We start from the raw sequence: 21809 nt of genomic DNA, 5'->3' as shown, positions 1-21809 counted from the left end.
CCACTTCTAAGTACGAGCAGAGTCTTAATTAAGTTGTATGACCTCTGTCAGCCTCAGCATCCCCATCTTAAAGGATTTGCAAGATACTTTCAGTGCTTGCCTTTGAGTCAAAATCACTTTGTTAGTGAAAGAAGACCGTACCAGCATTTACAAAGTGTGCCAGGCAGTCCATGGTTTGGAATCAATAGACTATTGTAACTAGTCTTTGTAAAGTGGAAGTAAATTATAAAAACAATTTATTCTTTTTATAGAAAAGATTTTTTAAATTTTTTTAAATAGAAATTTCAATCAAGAACCCATATTGTTCCCCAGTAGCTACTTATTAAGAAGTTAGATTGAGACAAAGAAAAATATTTCAACAACAGAATTTTTTTCACTTCTGTTGCTATATTTGATCAGCACAGGCTTGCTATCCTTAAAGCCATTTTAGAAGTGAACTAAATTATGAGCATCTATTATGCAGTGTTTAAGAGAATATGCAATCAAGCCAGACCGCCTCAGTTCACATTTTGGCCCTGCCACTTACTGGCTGTGTGACCTTGAACAATTTACTTAACCTCTCTTAGGTAGTTAATTTGCCTTCGTAAGGCTGATAGGAGGATTCATAAGGCTCTTAGAAGAGCGCCTGGCACATAATAAACACTCAATAAATATTAACTGTAATTAATAAATAACAGAAGAGCAGCATTCTGTAGCTCACAGAGCAGCTGAGGCATGGATGTGGAGGTCTGGAGTCATAGAACTGTCAGGGCCCTCAAGGAGGTGTGTGGTGGGGAAGGGAGTGATGCAGAATGGAGGGGAAAGGAGAGTGGGGGCCAGAGCAGATGTATAAGTCTGTGGCACAGGACCAGAGAACTTAGAGGCAGGGTACTTTCCAGCAAATGTGCTTTGGTGTCCCAGAAGAGGTGTACCTATAAGTAAAAGCATTTGATCGAGAAGACTGCCATAAGAGTAGATATAAACCCTTCTGTTTTTTTTCCACAGGGGGACAGGGCATGGCTTTTTATACCAACTGCATCAAAGGATTTTTTTAAATTATTCAGGCCTTCTATTGTAAGGGATCACGCTAAACATTTTGCTCTCTCGTGTAATTTTCACAAGCACCTTACAAGATACTATTCTAATTGTGGAGAGAGGTCGTGATTTGCCCAAAGTTAGCTAGTCAGTAAGTGATAGGACCAGAATTCTAAGTCAGCTATCTGACCCTGAAGCCCACCCTGAGATTGTTGATAAAACAACCTAAATTTTCAGTCCTAAGAAGGGTGATGACAGTTGTCTTTGTACACTATGAGAGAGAAGCTTGTGAATGAAGCTAATATGATAAGAGTTTCTGCCTAGGGACTGAGAGGTAGCATTTGTGCTTGGATCTTGGCCTAAATAAGAAAACGACAAGCCAAAGTCCTTGGGCTTTCCAGTTTGGACTCTAGTCTGATAATCTCCTACATCCTTCAGCCAACTGTCTGCTAGAAGCTGGAATCAGACCAGAAGGAAGCCTGAGTACATTATGGAGAGGATGTAACATTAGAAGACTTCCATTCTTGTCCAAGTGTCTATATAAATCCTGGCACCAAATTGAACCTCAATTTCGTTTTCTGCCAAATGTTGCCAGTGACCTTTTCCTTTACCCACTGATCATATGTGGGTAGCCCATCCAGAGCCTTAGAAGAAAGATGCAGCGTGAACCAACCTATCGTTTCCATAATTTTCAGAGAGAAACTTGGGAATTTCCCATCATCAGAGCTAAAATAGACCTGAAAATGAACCGGCTTTATGGAGTGCCACAAAGTGTCAGACGCTGTGTCTTCCCTGTTTTATCAGTCACAAGTGTGCCCACATAGTAGTTCAGCATAGTGCTTAAAGCACAGTCTTTAGATGAGGCAGACCTTGGGTGGACACTGCAGCTCTGACATCGGACAAATCATGTCACCTCTCTGAGCCTTAGTTTCCTGTGTAAATGGAAGTGGTTGAATCTATTTCACAAGGTTGTTGTGAGGATTAAATGAGATAGAGGTGCTGTTGTTAATTAGGCTAGAGTGGCCATCATCTTTATTTTATAGAAGAAGAAACTGAGCCTTTAAGGCGGTGATTTGCTCATCATCCCATGAATAATAATTAGGGGGCCTAGAAGAATGTGTCTTCTGTCCATTAAGTCTAGTGAAAGAGCTGAATCTAATTATTTTGTTTCCTAAATAGAAGTTGCTATAGAAAGGGGATTCAGTTCTTTAAACATCAGTTTAATCTCCTTTGATCTCCTTTCCTTTTCAAGGAGACCTTCCATTATTTCAGTACCTTCATGAAGTTTCCTTAATTTAAGGCTGTACTAAGGAAGAGCTTCAGCTCGAGGTGGGCAGTCACCCAGACGGCTGGACTGTGGCAGGGGAGCGTATCTCTGGGTCTCAGTTTGTGGCCTCTTTCACCTCCTTTAGTTTCTCCTTGAAGACCCAGGAGAAGAGGCCACTCCTCCTAGAAGCCTCCCCAGACCACCTGGCCGCCATTCCCTGGGCTCTGGTAGAGTCCCTCTCCTTACCCTTCTCTGATCACTGATTCCACTGAATGGATTCGTCCACCCCCACACTGGACTGTGACCCCCACCCCCATCCACCAAGGGCAGGGACTGGGTCTGAGCTCCCCCTACATCCCAGTGCCTGTGGCCAGGTGTGGTTCATTCCCTGGGAGGGAGAGAGCCTCCTGAGTCCCTGGCATCACCAGGCTGCTCACTAGGGCACCAAGGGGCAAGTGTGTGATACCGTTTAAAAGGAACTTGGGCTTTGGGTGAGCATCTTCAGGTATAAGGGTTTCTTCGTGGTGGTACTTGGGATTCCCCCCTCCCCCCACCCCACCCCCCTCCCATTTACTAAATAAAAAAGCAACTGTAGGGCTTCCCTGGTGGCGCAGTGGTTGAGAATCTGCCTGCTAATGCAGGGGACACGGGTTCGAGCCCTGGTCTGGGAAGATCCCACATGCCACGGAGCAGCTGGGCCCGTGAGCCACAACTACTGAGCCTGCGCGTCTGGAGCCTGTGCCCCGCAGCGGGAGGGGCCGCGATAGTGAGAGGCCCGCGCACCGCGATGAAGAGCGGTCCCCGCACCGCGATGAGGAGTGGCCCCCACTTGCCGTAACCAGAGAAAGCCCTCGCACGAACCGAAGACCCAACACAGCCAAAAATAAATAAATAAATAAATAAATAAAATAAATAAAGGGAAAATAATTTAAAAAAAAAAAAAAAAAGCAACTGTAGACAGTGAATGACTGCTCCTCCTGGTGTGTTTCCATCTCCTCTTCGTGGTGCTTATTCTTAGTGGGCCAATCCCTCCTCCCATGTGTGCTCTTTTTGCCAACCCTGGAGACTCCCTAGTGGTTCTACTTGGCTTCTGGAGGGTTTGCCTTCTTCAGTTACAAATTACTAATCTCTCCAATTTCTGTCATGTGACTTAAGTACCAGGGCTTTAAGCCTCTTTTATTGTACCGCAACAGCAGTCTTCAAAAGCAAAAAAAATGTGATCCTGCAAATAAACTCTGTTTACAAATGGAAATGACTTGTGGTGTTCATGGTACATATTTTAGGTTGAATTACTGCTGAAAGCCAGTTACGTGTCTGGCTCTGGTGGGGGGAAACGTGTTCACTGTAAGGAATTTTCTGTATGGGTGAGAGTTTTTTCAAGTAGATATTGGATAATAGCTCCCTGCTTGCTGCACGCTAACAGAATTTAAATGGAACAGAAACGTTATCCCCGATGCCAGAATACCTATGTGTCTCCGCCTCTTGCTGTCTGTTTGATGTGGGCTGGTTGGCAGTGTGTTGTAGGGGAAGGGCAGGATGTTTGAAGCCACAGCGTGACCTTAGGCAAGTCCTTCTCTGAGCTTCATTTCCCCATCTGTAGGGCTACCCTGCAGGAAGGAATCCCTACCCTGTACGGCTGTTAAGAGGATTAAGTTGAGATTGTGTGCCTTAAATGCACGCGGTAAAGTGCAATGCCCCATGCAAGAGCTGGCCATTCCCAGGCTTTGTGTGCCCAAGACAAAAAGCGAGTGCCTGTGCGCAGACACCACGGCTAGTCTGCGTTTGTGTGTGTTGGCCTTTTCCCTCTAGACGCTTAGATTTCCCGCAGGTCCCTTTGGGCAACAGGCTGCACCAAGGGTAGGTGATACCTAGGGCAAAAAACAGTGCTGATCTGAACTGGAAGCAAATTTGTGCCCTGTCCACACATACTTTAGTAGTGAGTGCGTTGTGCTATGTGGGCTGAGAAATTCCACATGAATTGCATTTTTCACTCTCCCCCTTTCTTGAAAGTTCCCCCCTTTTCATTTTATCATTAGATAGTAATTAGTATTCAAGGGAAATTGGTCTTAATATATTAAAATTGGTTAAGTGCATTTAGACCTGTACCACAGCCAATGTCTGATTGGAAAATGTAATTGGGGACTCTGTGTATGTAATTAATTGAATTACAATTAAGAACTTTCATTAAGCGATACACTGGTACATTAGAGCAGTAAGGAAACATGTTTGACGAGCCACAAACCCTGTATGGGCTCTTAAGTGGGGGCACAGGGATTTGCATCCCTCTGGTAGGCTCCTGGCCCTAGAATCCGCCCTGTAGCCCCTGACTAATGGTTTGGTAATGCATCGAGTGACATTTCTGCAGTGACTCCCCTGATGGGAAGCGGGGTTCTTCCAGCATGTGTGCCCTCATTCTCTGACTCTGGAGTCAGAGAGAGAGGTGCCTCGGTGTTGATAAAATGTTGCAGTTCTTAGATATTTTGTCATGTAAATTGTCCAAAATGCCCAGGCTCTTAAGAAGACTCCATTACTTTCCCTGTGTTTTGAACAGGGGCAAAGACACAATGGAGGAAAAGGAAGTGATGGGAATTCTGACATCAACCTAACTTCCAGGCAAACCTGTAATGAGCCAGTGGTTCAGACCCTTGAATGGTCATGCTTCATCCTGTACAGGCTTCACCCTAGACACATATTTGTTCATTCATCCCCCAAATATTGACGGCCCCTCCTCTGGGCCAGTCTCTGTGCTGGGGCAGTAGAGAGGATACACAACCCCTGCATCATGGAGCTCACAGCTGTGATGAGCGCTGTGAAGGGTATAAAAGAGTATTTAGCAGGGGCCTGGAGCTGGTGAGAATGGGAGGAGAAAGCTTCCTTGAGGAAGAATAAAAAGGAGTTATTCCGCTCATGAGTAAGAGGAATGTTCCAGGCCAAGGGACTACTTGTCCAAAGGTCTTGAGAAAGAGCTAGGTATATTTGGGAATGAATGAATGGAGTGGAATGAAATGAGCAAGGGAGAGAGTGCTGGAAGATGAGACTGGGGGACAGGCAGGAGCTTGAATGCAGAGCCGACACCTCCCCCACCCCCACCTTCCCACCTTCCCGCTTCCATGATCTGCTCTCTTTAGAAATTCTACAAACCAGAAATCGTTTCTTTCTGATCACCTCATAAAACAAGATTATCCTGATTTATTGAGGGTCTGAAATCTCCCTGTGGAAAGGCTGTGACTCCAAGAGTTTAATCAGTTAGGCACTGACAGCAAGGATCCCTACCCTGGTTGTAGCATGGCAAATTCAGTGAAGGGTGTATCCTACAGTACGACCCTGACGGCTTTGAAGAGATTACCGCAGAGGGGCAAGCAAGTGCGCGTGTGTATATTATAGTATATCACCTATGCATTATTTTTTAGAGACCAGCAAAAATGACTAGTAGCCAAAGGGAAGTGTTTAATAGAAGAGAAGTTTTGGGCTTATGAGTCTTTGGGGACTTAAACGGCCTTTGGAAAAAAAAAATGTGATGGATGTAGAAAGCTAAGGGAGAGTTTTTCCTCCCTGACTCACTCACACATCTAGCTTTGAGTCTTACAGAAGGAGTAGAGAGAGTTAGGTTTTATCCCTGATTGTTTGTTCTGGCAAAGGCAGGTGTGATTGTGTTCTCCTTAGATACTGCTATGGCCCATGGATTTGTACATTCCCAGCCCATCCAAGGAGCATTTTACCCAAGGGGTTATGTGGTGGTTAAGGGCACAATTTTGGAATTAGACCTGGGTTCCTTTCCTAACTCCAGCTTGTATTAGTTGTATGGCTATACTAGCAGGACAACATTCTGAGCCTTATTTTTCTCACTTGTAGAAAGAAGATAATATTATCCGACTTAAAAGAGCAGTGAGAAATTTAAATGAGATAATATATTTAAAGTGCTGAGCATAATGTCTGGCATATATAGTAAGCATTCAGTAAATGTTAATTGCTCTTAGAGTTGTTGTTGAGGCAGGATCCCTGTCTGGTAGGGCATCTGAATGGAAAACTAGGAATGGTGTGTTAGGTTCTAATAACCAAGGTAAATACAAGGGATGGTGTACAAACTCAGGTACTGTTATGGCTAACCTGTGTGGCATCAACCTCATTCAGGCCGCCAACAGCATTTATTGAACATCTACTGTGTGCTCTGTAGGATGGAATGTTCTTGCCCCCAAGGAGCCCATTGTCCAGAAGGGGAGTACAGATGCTTATCGTGTAAGAGACTTATCATGAGAGCCTTCAACAAAGGGAGACAGGGTTTCAGGAAAGGGATCAGGAAAGATTCCATTTGGACTAGACCTTGAAGTGTATTAATTTTAAAGAGTGGAAAGGACATTCTGGCCAGATGGTATAACCTGAACAAAATCCAGTTTAGCTGAAACAGGCATTGTTCTATGTGGAGTGGCAATAAGGCTGCAAGATAGAATGGGGCAGAAGGTAGTTTGTTTATTCTTCATTCAGCTGTTTGCACAGCAGTATTTTACTGTATGCCAAGTCCTGAGATGGACAGTGCCTATCTTTGAAGACTTCTCCCCCTCCACCCCACACCATTTTATTTTCCACTATTCCCCTTCACAGACTCTTTGCACCAGCCAAATGCAAACACTTGCTGCCATCCTCCTGTGTTCCTGAAGCACTAGCACAGCTCTGGCACACAATTGGTGCTGGGTGACTGTTTGCGGACTTGGGAGGAATGGTCAACAGGGCCATCATTGCTACAGAGAGTGTACATATGAGGTAAGGACGTAGCAAAGGCCCTCGAACTTCCAGTTGAGTTCTAGACTTGGCATAGATCTTTTTGGAGATGGAAGACGGAAGTTGCTTTAACTTATAACTAGATTAGCCCTTTCAGACTTGGCGTGAGACTCATTGAACCATAAAATGAAGTCTGATGTTCCATGTAGTTTGTGTCTATGAACATAAGACATCTGCTAGAGGCGTACAGTGAGTTCATCTGAGCTTTGGTTTAATCATCAGTGCTCATTTGTCTGAAAGACAGTCACGTGTGTACCTGTATGTATCTCCCTCAGTTCCAGTGAAATCATGAAGTATATGAAAATGCTTCTTAAACAATATTAGTTGTAATTAGCCTTGATCTGATCACGTGGCAAACAAGCCTGTCACTCTAACAATGTGTGTACAGGCTTTCTGTTTGTTTGTTTTCAGGTATGTAATATAGATACAGAGCTGTAACTGCACTTTTGTGTCCCATCATGGTTGTCCAAATGGGCATCCAGGAACAATGAAAACATGGCATAAGAACCAATAAAGGCAGCAGTTCTCAAACTTTTGGGTCTTAGGACCTCTCTACACTCTTAAAATTTATTGAGGACCTCAAAGAGCTTTTGTTTATTGAGTTATATCTATTTATTAGGAATAAAAACAGATTTTAAAACATTTATGAATTCATTAAAAATAATGGTAAATCCATTATATGTGAACATAAATAACATTTTTATTAAAATTTTTTAAAATAAAAATATTTTCTTTTAAAAATTTAATGATAAGAGTAGCACTCTTTTATTTTGGTTTGAGGGTTTTTTTGGTTTTTTGTTTTCCTTCCTCTGAAAAGCATTTATTTTTGTTCCACCAGGAAGATAAGTTATTGACTAATCTCCTGAACCAGTGGGCACTATTTTCTATTTTTGCAAATTTCTGTAATGTTGGCTTTATAGAAGACACCTGGATTTTCATATCTACTTCTGCAATCAGTCTGTTACAATACATTGTTTTGGTTGAAGTATATGAAGAAAATTTGGCTAACATAGATAGGTTGTTGGAAATGGGAGTATTTCAGTAGCCTTTTCAGATAATAGTGCATATTAATTTTTGTTGCTATACCAAAACTCAAGTGATAGTTTCCTAAAGGTTGGTTGCAATGTGGAATCAGAAACATATCAATGAACTTTTTTTATTACTTTGTGCACTTGTAAGATATTAGGCGTGAAAAGGGCAAGTCATGTCTTACTGTTACTATTATAAAAATAGTACTGAGGGCTTCCCTGGTGGCGCAGTGGTTGAGAATCTGCCTGCTAATGCAGGGGACACGGGTTCGGGCCCTGGTCTGGGAAGATCCCACATGCCGTGGAGCAACTGGGCCTGTGAGCCACAACTACTGAGCCTGCGCGTCCGGAGCCTGTGCTCCGCAACAAGAGAGGCCGCGATGGTGGGAGGCCCGTGCACCGCGATGAAGAGTGGCCCCCGCTTGCCGCAACTGGAGAAAGCCCTCGCACAGAAACAAAGACCCAACATAGCAATCAATCAATCAATAAATAAAATAAATAAATCTTTAAAAAAAAAAATAGTACTGAGGTTATGGACCCGCCTCCCGCCACGCCTGGGGTCCTGAGCTGCACTTTGAGAGCCACTGACTTAGAGTTTACAGTCACCCACACAGTCCCTGTCCTTGCTGCTGCTTGTAGGAATGTGGTGACACAGGAGGGGAAGGAGAAGGAACATGACTCCGGAGTCCGATAGATCTGTCCCAGCTCCGCCTCTTTCCAACAGTGGAACCTTGGGCAAGGTTTTTGACCCACTCTTGACCCACGGTGTCAGAGTTAGGATTTGAATCTACATCTCTGAACTCGATGTTCCAGGTTCCTTCCAGTGTTATTAAGCCCCAGGGCCACATCCCGGCTCTCTCTCAGTACCTCCTCTTTCTTTCTTCAGTGCAGGCCTTACACCCCGCCAGCCTCCTCCTTCCCCTCCTCTCTGCTTCCCTTTGCTCCCTCTTCCCTGGCCTAGTGTTGCCATTAAGACAGGTGCCACTCCTTGTTTCCTTTTTTCCTGATTCCTTACTCCAGACAGCTAAGCTCCTTCCTCTCTTGGATTTTCTGCTTGTCCCCCAGCGCTTTCTGTATCGTGAACGTGCTCTCTGTCATCCTTCCAGAGCCTGTTGTCAGTCCGTTTGAGCTCTGGTGCTCAAGTCACTTTTAGCCCCCCCCCCCAAAATTTGATCTATCACAATACATCTTTGAGTTATTGCAGCTCAAGCGTTTTGACACAATACATTATGGTAATCCATGGCACATAGAGACATTAACACTCTCGACTTTGACAAAATACATTGTGAAGTCTTTGAAGGCACCATTACAATTTATCTTGTCATTCATGAGGAGACCCAATTCAGCATTAATGTAGATGAACACAGTGTGGCTTTTGTTTCATTTAATTGCTTGTGACCTTTTTAATTGCTAATTTAACAAAATACCAAAGGGTTATATTTCAATTAAGTTAACAGTTTGGGGAGTGGTTTTTTTTAATATGTTTATTTTTAAGACATTCTGGTTCTATTTTTTACTTCGAGTAGATAAAAATGTCTTCTCTTAACAGAAGTCGTTTTGGAATGTGAAGTTGATAGTATAGTAATATTTTTAATATGCACTGTGGTGCAGTATCAAGCATCTTTCATGTGTGTTTGGGTTCACCCCTTTCCAGAAGGATACAAACAGTAAAGGTGTACATGCAAAGTCAGAACTTTCCCGGTTTAAAAAAAAAAAAAAATGCTTTTGCTATAATGCTCTGCTTCAGATGTGTGCCTTTAGATTGTCTGTTGCATGCATCATTTATTGGGCACTTCTCTCTGCCTTGTCCTGTTTTCTTGGTGTTCTGTAGTGAATTTGTAAGCTCCTGAAGGTCAGGAACCCTGCCTTATCTTCATCAATGTCCCTTCCCAGTTTAGCACACTGCAGGCATGGGGACAGTAGTTGCAGGTTGCATGGCTGACTGATCTGTACACACAGACATGCCCCCTCCAAGCAGAGGCATTCCTGAGCCTACTTTGAGAAATGGCACTGGAACTCCAAAACCAGAAGTTGTTCCCATTCAGCAGATAACCTGCTTGGGGGTGAGCGGCATGTATCAGAGGTGAGTGCAGGACTGTTTCTTCCTTCTCTGCTCGCCCGGTGCTGCTGCCCTTTTGACCGTAAAAGTAAACACACCCCATGTCAACTGAGGCAAGGCTCAGAACTCACCCAAGTATCAAGGAGACTTAAATCCTCAAATGGGATATGAATTTACACTGTCAGAGAGTAGAAGGTCAATGCGAGAAGCATTAATGTGTTGAGCCAGCTCCAGCTATATAAGTCTTGAACAAAATTAATATGAGGAAATTGACAAGCTTTGCTGGTTATTCCATAGTTTTAAGACCTCTACTAAAATCCTATCATCTCATCTGCCCATTATTAACATTTCAGAAAAGTTTTCATTAATCTCGCACAGCAAATTTAGGAGTGAAAACTGGCACTTGTTTGAGCTTTTAGGACTACATTAGCTGGTGTATTAAACAAAATATGTCATTCTTCAGTAGCTTCTGCAAGAAGCTAAATCAATTTTCAGCCATATTTATGCACCACTTTATCTAAAAGCATCTGAATTATCATTTACAGCTAAGATGCTTTATTAGCAGCTGGCATTGAAATTGCTCAGTAAAAAATTATGTCACGTTATAGTAATTTTTAAATTGGTTTTAATCCAACCTCATAAAATGTAAAACTCTTAAGGGTGTTTTTTTAAAAATAATTGGCATTTTAGCATAATGAGCTGTTACCTCTTTCCAAATCAAATACCTGCAATATTTAGGAAATACTAATTGGTAAAGAAAACAGAAGCTCTTAAGCTGAGTTGTATCTAATAATGGCATTTTCTCAGAAAAGATGGCTTTAAATGATTTAAAACATGAAAGGATTTTAGTATTTCTCCAAAATTCTCAATTTAAAAGGTTCTAAAGTAAAAGTAAACACACCTTGGCAGCTCTGTTTTAGGAAAAGGTATATTTGGAGAAAGTGAATAACTATTTGAAACTTTAATTTCTAGCCAGCCTCTTGGCTTGCGATGTGGACGTTACTCTGGAGACAGTAGCGATCATGATCACAGCATCTCTATCCAAAATCACAAGTGTTCCAGAGAAAGGAAACAGGGTTACCCAATGACCCTTGCAGACGTCGAGTGCAGCTTTGCTAGTCCTAGCAATGTGATGTTGGTTAAGTCACTAAGCCTCTCTGATCCTGGGGATACGGCACTCGGTATTCATCCAGTAAATTGTTATTCAGCTCTTGCTTTATTCTGTGCATGGTAGCACTAGCAGGGTCTGGGCTATGGTGTTTAGTAAAGCAGTCACTCTGCCTCTGCTCTTGGGGTTACAGTCTAATGGTGGAGACAGACGATTACTATCTGTGATAAATAACCTGAAGGGAAATGCAGGGTGCAGTGACAGAAGGAGCTGAGCTAGACTTAGGGTTCCTTGGAATGTCACTTGAGCTAAGCTCATCAGAGAGATGGGGAGGAGGCCTGGAGAAAAAGGCCAGGAGGGAGTGGAATGGGAAGAAGGGTGACCTAGGCGGAGAGGTCAACACGTGGGACTGTGTCACAGGCATTCGGTGACTGGCCCGTTAAGGCCGAGGCTGCAGCCTTACTGAGGGGAAAGCATCCTTGTAGGTGCTAGAATGGTCCAAGCTGGGAATAGTTGTAGTGTTTGGAAATAGAATGCACAATTCCTAATAAATTAGTTAAATGTGAAGGCATCAGAAACCAGCTTTGCCTTAAAAGCCTCCCCTGTAAGCAATAACTGTGGGAAGGAAAGTGTGTAATTGGTAGGCATAGAGAATTTTCCAGTTTTATGCCCAAATCTAGAGTTTTCCATTCCTCCAACTCTGTGCCAAGGAGTTCTCTCGTGGTCTCCCTGTGGAACTGTCTCTGCGTACTCATCACAAGGCCTCAGGCACCCCGCTCTGGTTGGCCTCTTCTAGACAGATGCTCCCTCCCACCAGCAGCCACACCTTCAGAGGACCGCATTTCAAACTCAGGCATGGCGGGTGACAAGAGTTAGTTTAGCTTTGCTTATGTGACCTTGGGCGTGTGACTTTGCCTCTCAGAGCCTCGGCTTCTTCATCTGTATAATACAAAAATTATAGGACCTACCTACCAGGTTGTCTTGAGACTTAAATGCATGTGTGAAGTGCTCAGCACCATGCCTGATGTGTGAGTACTCACCTGTACTAGCTATCATTATTATTATTGACTGATTTGTTTATTTAGCAAAATTTAGTGAGAGCATGCCAGTTGCCTGTACTGCTTGCAGGAAAAGATGTAGAGATGAATAAGAGACTTTACTTATCCTCACAAAGTTTCCAATTTAGGACACAGCAACCACTCAGCAATTCTAGTGCAAGCCTGAATGTGATCAACTATGACAAGAGAATAAAAATAATCATGACTGCTATTTATTAAGCGTATTACATGCTAGATTCTTTAAATACGTTTTGGTATTCTGTGGATGGCAGATGCTGGGGTTCAGAGAAATAGTCACTTGGCCACTATCACACAGTAAGTTAGAGGCAGAGCCAGGAATTGAGCCCAGGTCTCCCTGGCTCCAGAGTCCAGTATAAACCAGCTGCTATGGCGTTCAAGAGGAGGTGGAATCTGAGCTAGCCTGGGTGGAGTTTTGGCAGAGGGATGTTCTAGGCCAACGGAACCACATGAGCAAAGAACCAGAAGTAGAAAAACCTGAACCTATATATAGTCTGAGGAGTTTGGGAAGAGCTGAGAGAAGGTATGTGTTAGAAATGACAAATAAAATGGGAAATTTTTGTTTCAGCAAGATTGTGGACGTCCTTGATTGCTTGACTGAAAAGAGTGTGCTTCATTCAGGAGGCCTTGGGAAGCCAGGGAAGATTTTTGAGCTCCAGTCTTCTTATTTGTCCCCAGTATCAATATCAGAGTACTTAGTGCACACTACATGTTTGATGAGTGAATGAGTGATCAAAGCTTTAGAAAGATAAATCGGAAAGTCCTGTAGTAGCTGGATTGCTGAGGGAGCCTGGTGGCCAGAAGGCCATCGAGGAGACTCTTACAGCCATGCGAGCGCGAGCAGGCTCACGCCTGAACCGCTGGAGGCTGTGGGGCGCAGGACAGGAAGCTGATAGACAGTTTGCGAATCGTGGGAAGAACAGGGATTCTTCAAGGACATGGACTACTTTTATGATCAGGAAAATTAATAGAAAAAGAAGCAAGAAGTGTGACCACCCATGCTTTTGTGATTTTGACTTACCCTTGTGGAGACAGAGCTTCTGGCGAGCAGGAGTTTTTCTGCCCTCTGTATTGCTGCTGCCCAGCCAAGGGCCTGCCATAGAACAGGCAGTGTTTGTGGAATTAATTGTTGAATGATTAATATGTTACCATTCTTTGTTTACTGGAATGGCATTATTAAGTCATCGCTCAGCCTTTTCTTTTCCAAATTAAATAGCCCATATTATTTTAATTTATCCCAAAGCATTTTAAGCAGACACCATTTGCCAAGCCTCATGTATCTTTATGTGTTAAACTGCTTTTTCCTCCCCAGGTTCAAGGGCAGACGGGGTTTTTGAGGAGGATTCGCAAATTGACATAGCTACAGTGCAGGATATGCTGAGCAGCCACCATTACAAGTCATTCAAAGTCAGCATGATTCACAGGCTCCGATTCACAACTGATGTACAGTTAGGTAAGTGTGTCAGCTTTCTATCAATGGTCAGTGTCGAAATAGGGAAAGAAACAACATACAACTTTTATGTGACCTGAATGACTAATGGTAATTTGTTTTCAGAGAAAATGTTGAAGCAGTGAAATTTAAAGTAACTCCTTTTTCCCACCTGAGTGCTCTGTCTTGTCTTCTTTTTTATGAAGCAGAAGATTACAAATAGAACTAACTTGAGACTCTTTGCAAACTGATTAACTTATGTGAAGTTCCATAATTTTCATTCTGTAATTCTCCTACATCCTATCCTTAGAACTTCTTTGTAACATTGCTACTTGCCTTTTCTTACTCCATGAATCCACTCCTTATTCATTCATGCCTTTATTCAGGAAGCTTTTTAATGATCTCAGAAGTTATATTTGGATCCTCACCAGATAATCTAGAACTAAAATTCAATTAATATTTGGGGTTAATTTGTTTCCATTAAGTGCTAAATTTCTGTTTTGACTGAAACCTAACAGAGGTAGAAAAAGTGTCGTAGTGGTCAGCAGAATATGAATACGCCAACATCATCGCCATCCTCATGGCCGTCATCTATAGGTATGCACGTGTATTAGGCACTGTGCTCAGTGCTTTACATGCACTACTAACCTACCTAAAAGGTAGGTATTTTTACTGTCTCCATCTGACAGAGAAGGTAAATGAGGTGCAGAGAGGTGAAGTCTTATGGCCATGCTCACACAGCAGGTAGGTAGTGGTATCAGGGGCAGAACCCTGGTCTGGCCAACTGGAGTGCACCTGCTGCGTAAAAGAGGATGATGGGAGGGCAGGGGAGCGGGTACAGGTGCCAGGCTTACCCAATCAGGGAGCTGAGCTACTCCCGGGCCCTGCCGAGACCTCTACCACACTGCCTCTTCCTGGGCTTCGTTTGCTTCATGCGTAAAGGGAGAAAGTTTGAATTCTAACTCTAAGGCTCACTAATGTTATGTTTCTCACAAATGTTTTGTAAATGTCTCATAATAAAACCTTTTCTAATGTGGGCATTAGTGTGGCTAATTTGTAATAAGTCTCAAAAAGCTCTCAAATATTCATCCCAACTTGACTGACAGGAGCTTGAAATATGCTGACAGTAGCTTACTAATTAAGAGATGAGCATCAGAATCACATCTGGTTTACATTGTGGCTCTGTCAACAACCAGCGGTATTAGGCAAGTGTCTTAATCTTTCTGAGGCTTGATTCCATTCTCTTTAAATGGGAATATCAGTGTGGCAGCCTCTTAGGATTGCTGTGGGGAATGAATCAGATACTCCACTTAGCTTAGCACAGGGCCTGGCAGTTGGTAGACTGTAAGTGAGAGCTTTTAGTGGAGAGGCAATATAGCGGAAGCTTGGAGGACAGACTGAAGAGTTAGAAGCCTGGGTTCAAACCCTGGCTCATTCATTAGCTGTACCAACACAGGCAAGTGATGCAGAGCCGCAATCTCCTCCTCTGTAAGATGAAGATAATAGTCTCTGTCTCATAGATAGGGTAATTACGGGGACGAAATGTCATTATCACACGCGCAATACTTAGAAAGGCGCATAGCACATAGCAAGTGCTCAGTAAACAACAGCTTGTAAGATGATGGTGATTCTGACAGACTAAATAGATGAATTAGCACCCAGTATCTGAATCGGAACACACACAACCTACCTTTTTTACCCCTCCGTAAACCTTTCTCCCTTCTCACAAAAAAAACCTCTAAAGTGGTAAAAATTGCTTATTTAACGTTAATTCTTAAAACATAAAGTTCTTCAGCGTTGTTCTTTCTAAAGATGCTTTTTCTGGTATCTCTCATAGAAGTAAAATTAATAAGGCTGCTCAAAAACAAGCCAGATGCCCAAAAAAGGGGGAGAAAGCACATGTTGTATGATATAACGTTCAAAAGTACACAAAAATAATATGTGGAAGTAATGATAGTGGTTATCCTGGGGAGTGAAGAGGCTATAGTGACTGGATGGGGGAGCATCTGGGGCACTGGTAAGTTCTGTTTCTTGATCTGGGGGCTGATTACATGAGTATGCAGACTTTGTGGAAAAGTCAAGTTATATAAACTCTTGGGATTTATACACTTTGTATATTTTCAATTAAAATTTGCTAAAATAAGAATGCTACTCAGACATCATTTGTGTTTGCCTGCAGTTCTTTCCCAGTAACAGAGGGTCTGCTTTTTCTGAGTGGGTCTAGTTTTACGAAGCCCAGTAAGTAGCCTGACTGCAGTCAAGATAGAGGTCCAGGGTACAAGGCGAGGATTTTCCCAGGTGAGCGTAATCCCTGCTGTTCCCCAAGGTGCAAAGCAGTGCCTTGGAAAGATAACCAAGAGCGTGGCTTCTTTCCCCACATTTTTTCCAAAGGCAAAAAGCCAAACTTGAATTCATCAGATTCTGATCTGTATATTCATTCAAAGGAAAAAGTCCACAAAAGGATCTGTGCAAAGAGCCCAAGTTCTGCAGGCGAGAATGGGTTTGAATCCCAGCTTTACCACTTGCCTGCAGTGTCAGCTTAGACAAGTCCCTTCCCCTTTCAGTCTTAGTGTTTGTCATTTATGAAGTGGGAATTATAATGTTTACCTTTGAAGATTGTGTATGAAAGTGGCCGGTAGTAGCTTATCTTAGTGCTGTTATCATTGTCATTATTATGTTTATTTTGCCTATTGCTTTCTCTCCTAGTCCACCATCTTTTTTTTAACATCTTTATTGGAGTATAATTGCTTTACAATGGTGTGTTAGTTTCTGCTGTATAACAAAGTGAATCAGCTATACATATACGTATATCCCCATATCTCTTCCCTCTTGCGTCTCCCTCCTTCCCAGCCTCCCTATCCCACCCCTCTAGGTGGTCACAAAGCACCGAGCTGATCTCCCTGTGCTATGTGGCTGCTTCCCACTAGCTATCGGTTTTACATTTGGTAGTGTATATATGTCCATGCCACTCTCTCACTTTGTCCCAGCTTACCCTTCCCCCTTCCCGTGTCCTCAAGTCCATCCTCTAGTAGGTCTGAGTCTTTATTCCCGTCCTGCCCCTAGGTTCTTCATGACCTTTTTTTTTAGATTCCATATATATGTGTTAGCATATGGTATTTGTTTTTCTCTTTCTGACTTACTTCACTCTGTATGACAGACTCTAGGTCCATCCACCTCACTACAAATAACTCAATTTCGTTTCTTTTTATGGCTGAGTAATATTCCATTGTATATATGTTCCGCATCTTCTTTATCCATTCATCTGTCGATGGACACTTAGGTTGCTTCCATGTCCTGACTATTGTAGATAGAGCTGCAATGAACATTGTGGTACATGACTCTTTTTGAATTATGGTTTTCTCAGGGTATAAAAATATGGAATGCTTCACGAATTTGCGTGTCATCCTTGCGCAGGGGCCATGCTAATCTTCTCTGTGTCGTTCCAATTTTAGTACATGTGCTGCCAAAGCGAGCACTAGTCCACCATCTTGAAAGTGTTTAACCAGATCACTCAAATTAGGTAGTGGCTCTATTGGCAAACCCACGGTGGAGACTTGTCAGGTAGAAATAGATGATGATAGTAATGCAAGTGTCTCTGTCTAGAGCATTGGTTCTCAGAAGTGAGGTGACTGGAAGCTGGTCCCAGTCACCTCTGAATGCTTCCAGTGGCACACATAGCACCCTCTGGTGGAAAGTCACAACTGAGGAACATCTAAAATATTAGATGTTGTCAGAACATTTGTTTCTGTTATGAATCTAAATTCAGTCTTTACCGTTATAAGCAAAAACTTCATTAATTAATCCTAAGTAATTTTGTGACAATCGGATAAACTGTGCCCACGAGTACTATATCATGCAGTGAATAAATAAGTTCATTTCCTATTCCCATGTAGATGAGCTCAGGTATGTATTAAGACCCTTACTTCCTTCTTGGAAAGCAGATAATAACACCCTTTTCATTCTCACAGCAACAACAAAAGGCTGCACACAGTAGTCCAGAAATTCTTTCTTTCTGAAACAGCATCCACTGCGAAGTTCAGGGCAGCAAATGTTCTTTATGAGCATTCAAGTGAGCAGCTGGATTCTGAGATCAGTAAATAATTTATTTTATTTCATCTGACTAGCCGGGTGCTTCAGATCTTTCCTGACACTGATGGATGGTCTCCTCTGCTCGTCCATCCTGTGTCAGTCAGAGCAGAGGTTCCACTTGCCCCCTGTGGCAAGTTCTTCTAAGTGGTGTGTGTCTGTGTGCGGCATTTACCCAGCAGCACTGCTGATTCCACAAAAAGCCACCCGTCCACTCTGAGTTAGCGGTACATGAGAGCGCAGAGCCGAGGCTCGGCATTCCCAGGCTCTGCGATGCCATCGTAGCAGCCTGCCTCCTGACTGGGGGGTAGGGGCCAGTGTCCCAGCTTTACTATCTGCTCTTTGTTTCTGGGAAAGTCAGGGGATAAGAGACTCAAACTTTGATTTGCAAGACCCAAAATTACATCAATTTTCCACCAGACTTTTTTTTTTTTTTTTTTTAGTCTCAGCATTTCTTTTAATAACAAATTGTTAACTGAATAATCCCAGTGATAAGCAATGTGTTTTAAGTATACTGTGGTACAGCCATATACAGAAATGTTATAAAACCTTTGAGAGGAAGCCCTCTCAAAATTTTTATTGAAATGGGAATGTATCAATATGTTAAAATAGAAAAAATGACATTCACAGTATGATTTGCAGCTATGCGAATATGAGTATATGTACATAAACACATATATGCCAACACATGTATACATAAATATATATATATTTTAAAATTCCTCCAAGGAAATATATCAAAATGCTAATAACAATAGTTATCAATGGGTGGTAAAGTTACAAGTGATTTTTTTTCTTTTTTTCCTGGGATTTTTACAGTGATCACATATGGCTTTTCTGTGGAAGGGAGCTTTTTTCTTTTTTAAAAGCCTTTTCTCTTCACCATATTAAAAAGAGAAATGAATGAAGTAGTGTGTTACTGCCCATCCGGATATATCATATCTTACTGGTTGTCAAGCGGCATATCCTACATCATGCCCATCTCCAGTCACAGGCAGAAAGGACAGAAACTCAGGCACAAACACACCCCATCCAAATGGCAGTGCATTCACTCTAGGGAGCAGCCTAAGTAGCACGTACAGCAACTTCAATTCTCCACTCAAACCACTCCCCATCTCTCACCCAACGTTTTAGGTTTACTTTTTGATGTGATACAGTACTCCTCCCACAAGCTGCACGTGGGGACAGACCATTTTAATCCTCTACTCCATGTCACTCAGTCTGTCCTTGAGGGAGATGCTACCCATTTAGTAAATTTACCCACCAAGCCAGAAATCACCGTCATTCTGGACACTTCTCCGTCATCAACGGAAACAGACAGGTAAACCTTGCTGCTTTCTAAAAATGGCCAATCCTGCTTGGCAAATGACAGCATATGCTAAGATTTCTCACTCCTGCAGAGCATGGTCCACCAGACTTTTATATGAATGAAAAACTTTATTGGAGTCCATTAATGAAACCTGGGACAAAGATCTGATCTTTTAAAATAATATTAACAAGAAGAATTATAATTTTTAAAAGCAGTTATATCGTTTATCAGATGCTTGCTATGTGCCAAGCACTCTGCTGATGACTCTCTTACATGCGTTGTCTCCTGTAATCATAGTACTTTATTAGATAGTACTGATATTATCTCCATTTTTTATGGGAGGAGACTGGGGTATAGGGAAAATCTAGTAAGTAATGAAGCTGGGATCAGAACCCAAGACTGTCTGAGGCTGAGGCCTGTGGCTAACTACTAGATCATGCCTTGAATGCGGATCGTCATTGCACTAATACTCTGTATTTCTATCAATATAACAATGCACGGTAGGTATACAATGAACTTTCACCCCATTACCATATTTAATTGACACAGCACATTGATGAGGTTATTCCCATTTCATGACAAAACTGAAGCTCGGAGTTAGTGAAATCCTGCGATGTATATAAAGCACTTGGTGCTTCCTGGCACATAGCTGTTACTTAATAAGTACTAACTCTCTTTCCCTCCCTGTCAGCCATCAGATACACAGTAGGATATCCAGTCCCAGTAGCAGAACTGGGACTGAAACTCAATCCTATACACTAACTCCAGTCCATCACGTGACAGATGCCTCAGTCATTAATAACGTCCCTTCGCCAAGGAAGTGATTACTTCTAGTTGGCCGGTTCCAAAACTTCTGCCCATCCCTCACTCCCCCCATCCCAGCGTCTGGAGGTCAGTGTCGGTGTAGCACACGCGCTGCTAGCCCATCCTCCATTCACGTTGTTAATCAGTCACTGCACTTCTTCCCTCTGGGCCCACACCTGACCTCAGAATCACTTCCAACACAGCCTTTTTTTTTCCTTCACCACGTGGCATGTTGGATCTTAGTTCCTCGACCAGGGATCGAACCCGCACCCCCTGCATTGGAAGCACGGAATCTTAACAACTGGACCACCAGGGAAGTCCCATCCAACACAGCCTTATAGGCAGCCCCTACCAATCAGTTGGCGTTGGTTCGTTCTTAAGTTGAAATCTATTTGCCATCCATGCTCTGTCAACCTGGAAAACTCACCAAACAAAGCCGTCATTCCTGTATTTCCCAAAAATATTTTTGGACTATTTCATCTTGTCTGCTTCCCTTCCATGTCGGGCGTAAAAGTACAGGTGCCCTTTAAGTGTAGACCTTGCCTGAGCTTATACCAAGTTGAGATTTTTTTCCATTAACTTGAGCTCCTGTATGCTTTACCATAGGATCAGGCACTAAGACATGGGTGCTACCCAAACATGCCAAGGCTGGCAGGTTGAAGTAGGTTTGGGGAAATTGAATCTAAAAGGGTAAGATGGTGAATGCCAGCCATGATCTAAGAAGCCCATAGTATACTATCAATAAGTTCTTGTTGGCTGGCTGACGGAAACTGAATTACAACACACCAGCCAAGGGGCTGCCCATAAACCCATGTAAGACTCAAGGCAGAGAAGGTCAAGACATGACCATAGCATACCTCTCATTTATATGGTACCTTAAGGCAGTGGTTCCTACCATGACTGTGTATCAGACTCACCAACTCCCTGGCCTCATACCAGACCTGCTGGCTCAGAATCTCTCCTTAATTGTGGGGTTTGGGAAATGCAGTCTCACAGTATTTAAAGGACTTTCTTACCCCTTATCTCTTTGTCCAACGCTTGTTTTTACTGATTGGGCAGGTCAGCCTGGTTTTCCCAGCACAGGGTCTCAGGCTGAGAAATGTTTTGATAGTTGTGCCACTTGTGCTAACTTGACTCCTTCACCTTTTCATTTGTCGATATTGACCATCCCCATGTCACCAAAGGAATATGTTACTGAATACATAATATACCATGAATCCCATCTGTGTCATTACTGCATATATAATCTAACATAATTCTGTATAGGATATACAAATTCTGTATAGGGTTTACAGATAAAGATTATATTGTAAAACAACCTCTACCAAAAGTTTCCATGGTTACCTCCATTATCTCTTCATAAAACAATCCATATGCATAATCATAACACTTGTGATCTCAGTAGTTTTTTAACAAAAGCATCAAGTACAGTAGCACACACCTTAGAGAAAGCAAAGAGATTTCATCTCATAAACAACTCCAAGATTGTAATGGCTGCCCAGAGCATTGTGCTGAGGTAGCATCTCAAGCTGTATCTGAGGGCAACATAAACTCTGTGATTGATTAAAAATGTCTGCCTTGGGCCTGAGCATGATGAGAGGCAGCATGTTTGCCATCTGTTGTCTTTCCTGGTTTATTCTACTGCAGTTACTATTTAACCCTCCGGTCAGTACCTACAAGCCAGCACTCAAAGAAGACCTTATCACAGTATTATTTTTTAATATGTACTATGCAAACTTAAGAAACACATTACAACACAAAACTATGTGAGTAGAAGCAACAGCTGTGGCCTGGACTTTATTACTCCTCAAGCTCACTCTGACGCTGAAAGTAGTTCATGTGGTTGTATGAAT

The 21809-nt window shown here is 42.6% G+C and overlaps 1 protein-coding gene and 1 non-coding gene across 4 annotated transcripts in view; one reads left to right on the top strand and one right to left on the bottom strand.

Moving 5' to 3' along the window:
- The window catches only part of MAPKAP1 (MAPK associated protein 1), a 239942-nt gene that overhangs the window by 180432 nt on the left and 37701 nt on the right, over positions 1-21809 (top strand). For all 3 annotated transcript variants that reach the window (XM_057548443.1, XM_057548445.1, XM_057548444.1), the window contains one exon: positions 13641-13781. In XM_057548443.1, the coding sequence (XP_057404426.1) occupies positions 13641-13781 (141 nt within the window). The remainder of the gene's footprint in view (positions 1-13640; positions 13782-21809) is intronic.
- Positions 17127-17233, bottom strand: LOC114235555 (U6 spliceosomal RNA). Its single transcript, XR_003621707.1, has one exon. It is a non-coding gene; the product is annotated as a U6 spliceosomal RNA (small nuclear RNA).

Source organism: Balaenoptera acutorostrata, chromosome 6 (assembly GCF_949987535.1).
Source record: "Balaenoptera acutorostrata chromosome 6, mBalAcu1.1, whole genome shotgun sequence".
In the NCBI taxonomy this organism is placed as follows: domain Eukaryota; kingdom Metazoa; phylum Chordata; class Mammalia; order Artiodactyla; family Balaenopteridae; genus Balaenoptera; species Balaenoptera acutorostrata.
The sequence above is the reverse complement of the archived record's forward strand: the minus strand, read 5'-3'. Positions and strand labels throughout refer to the sequence as shown.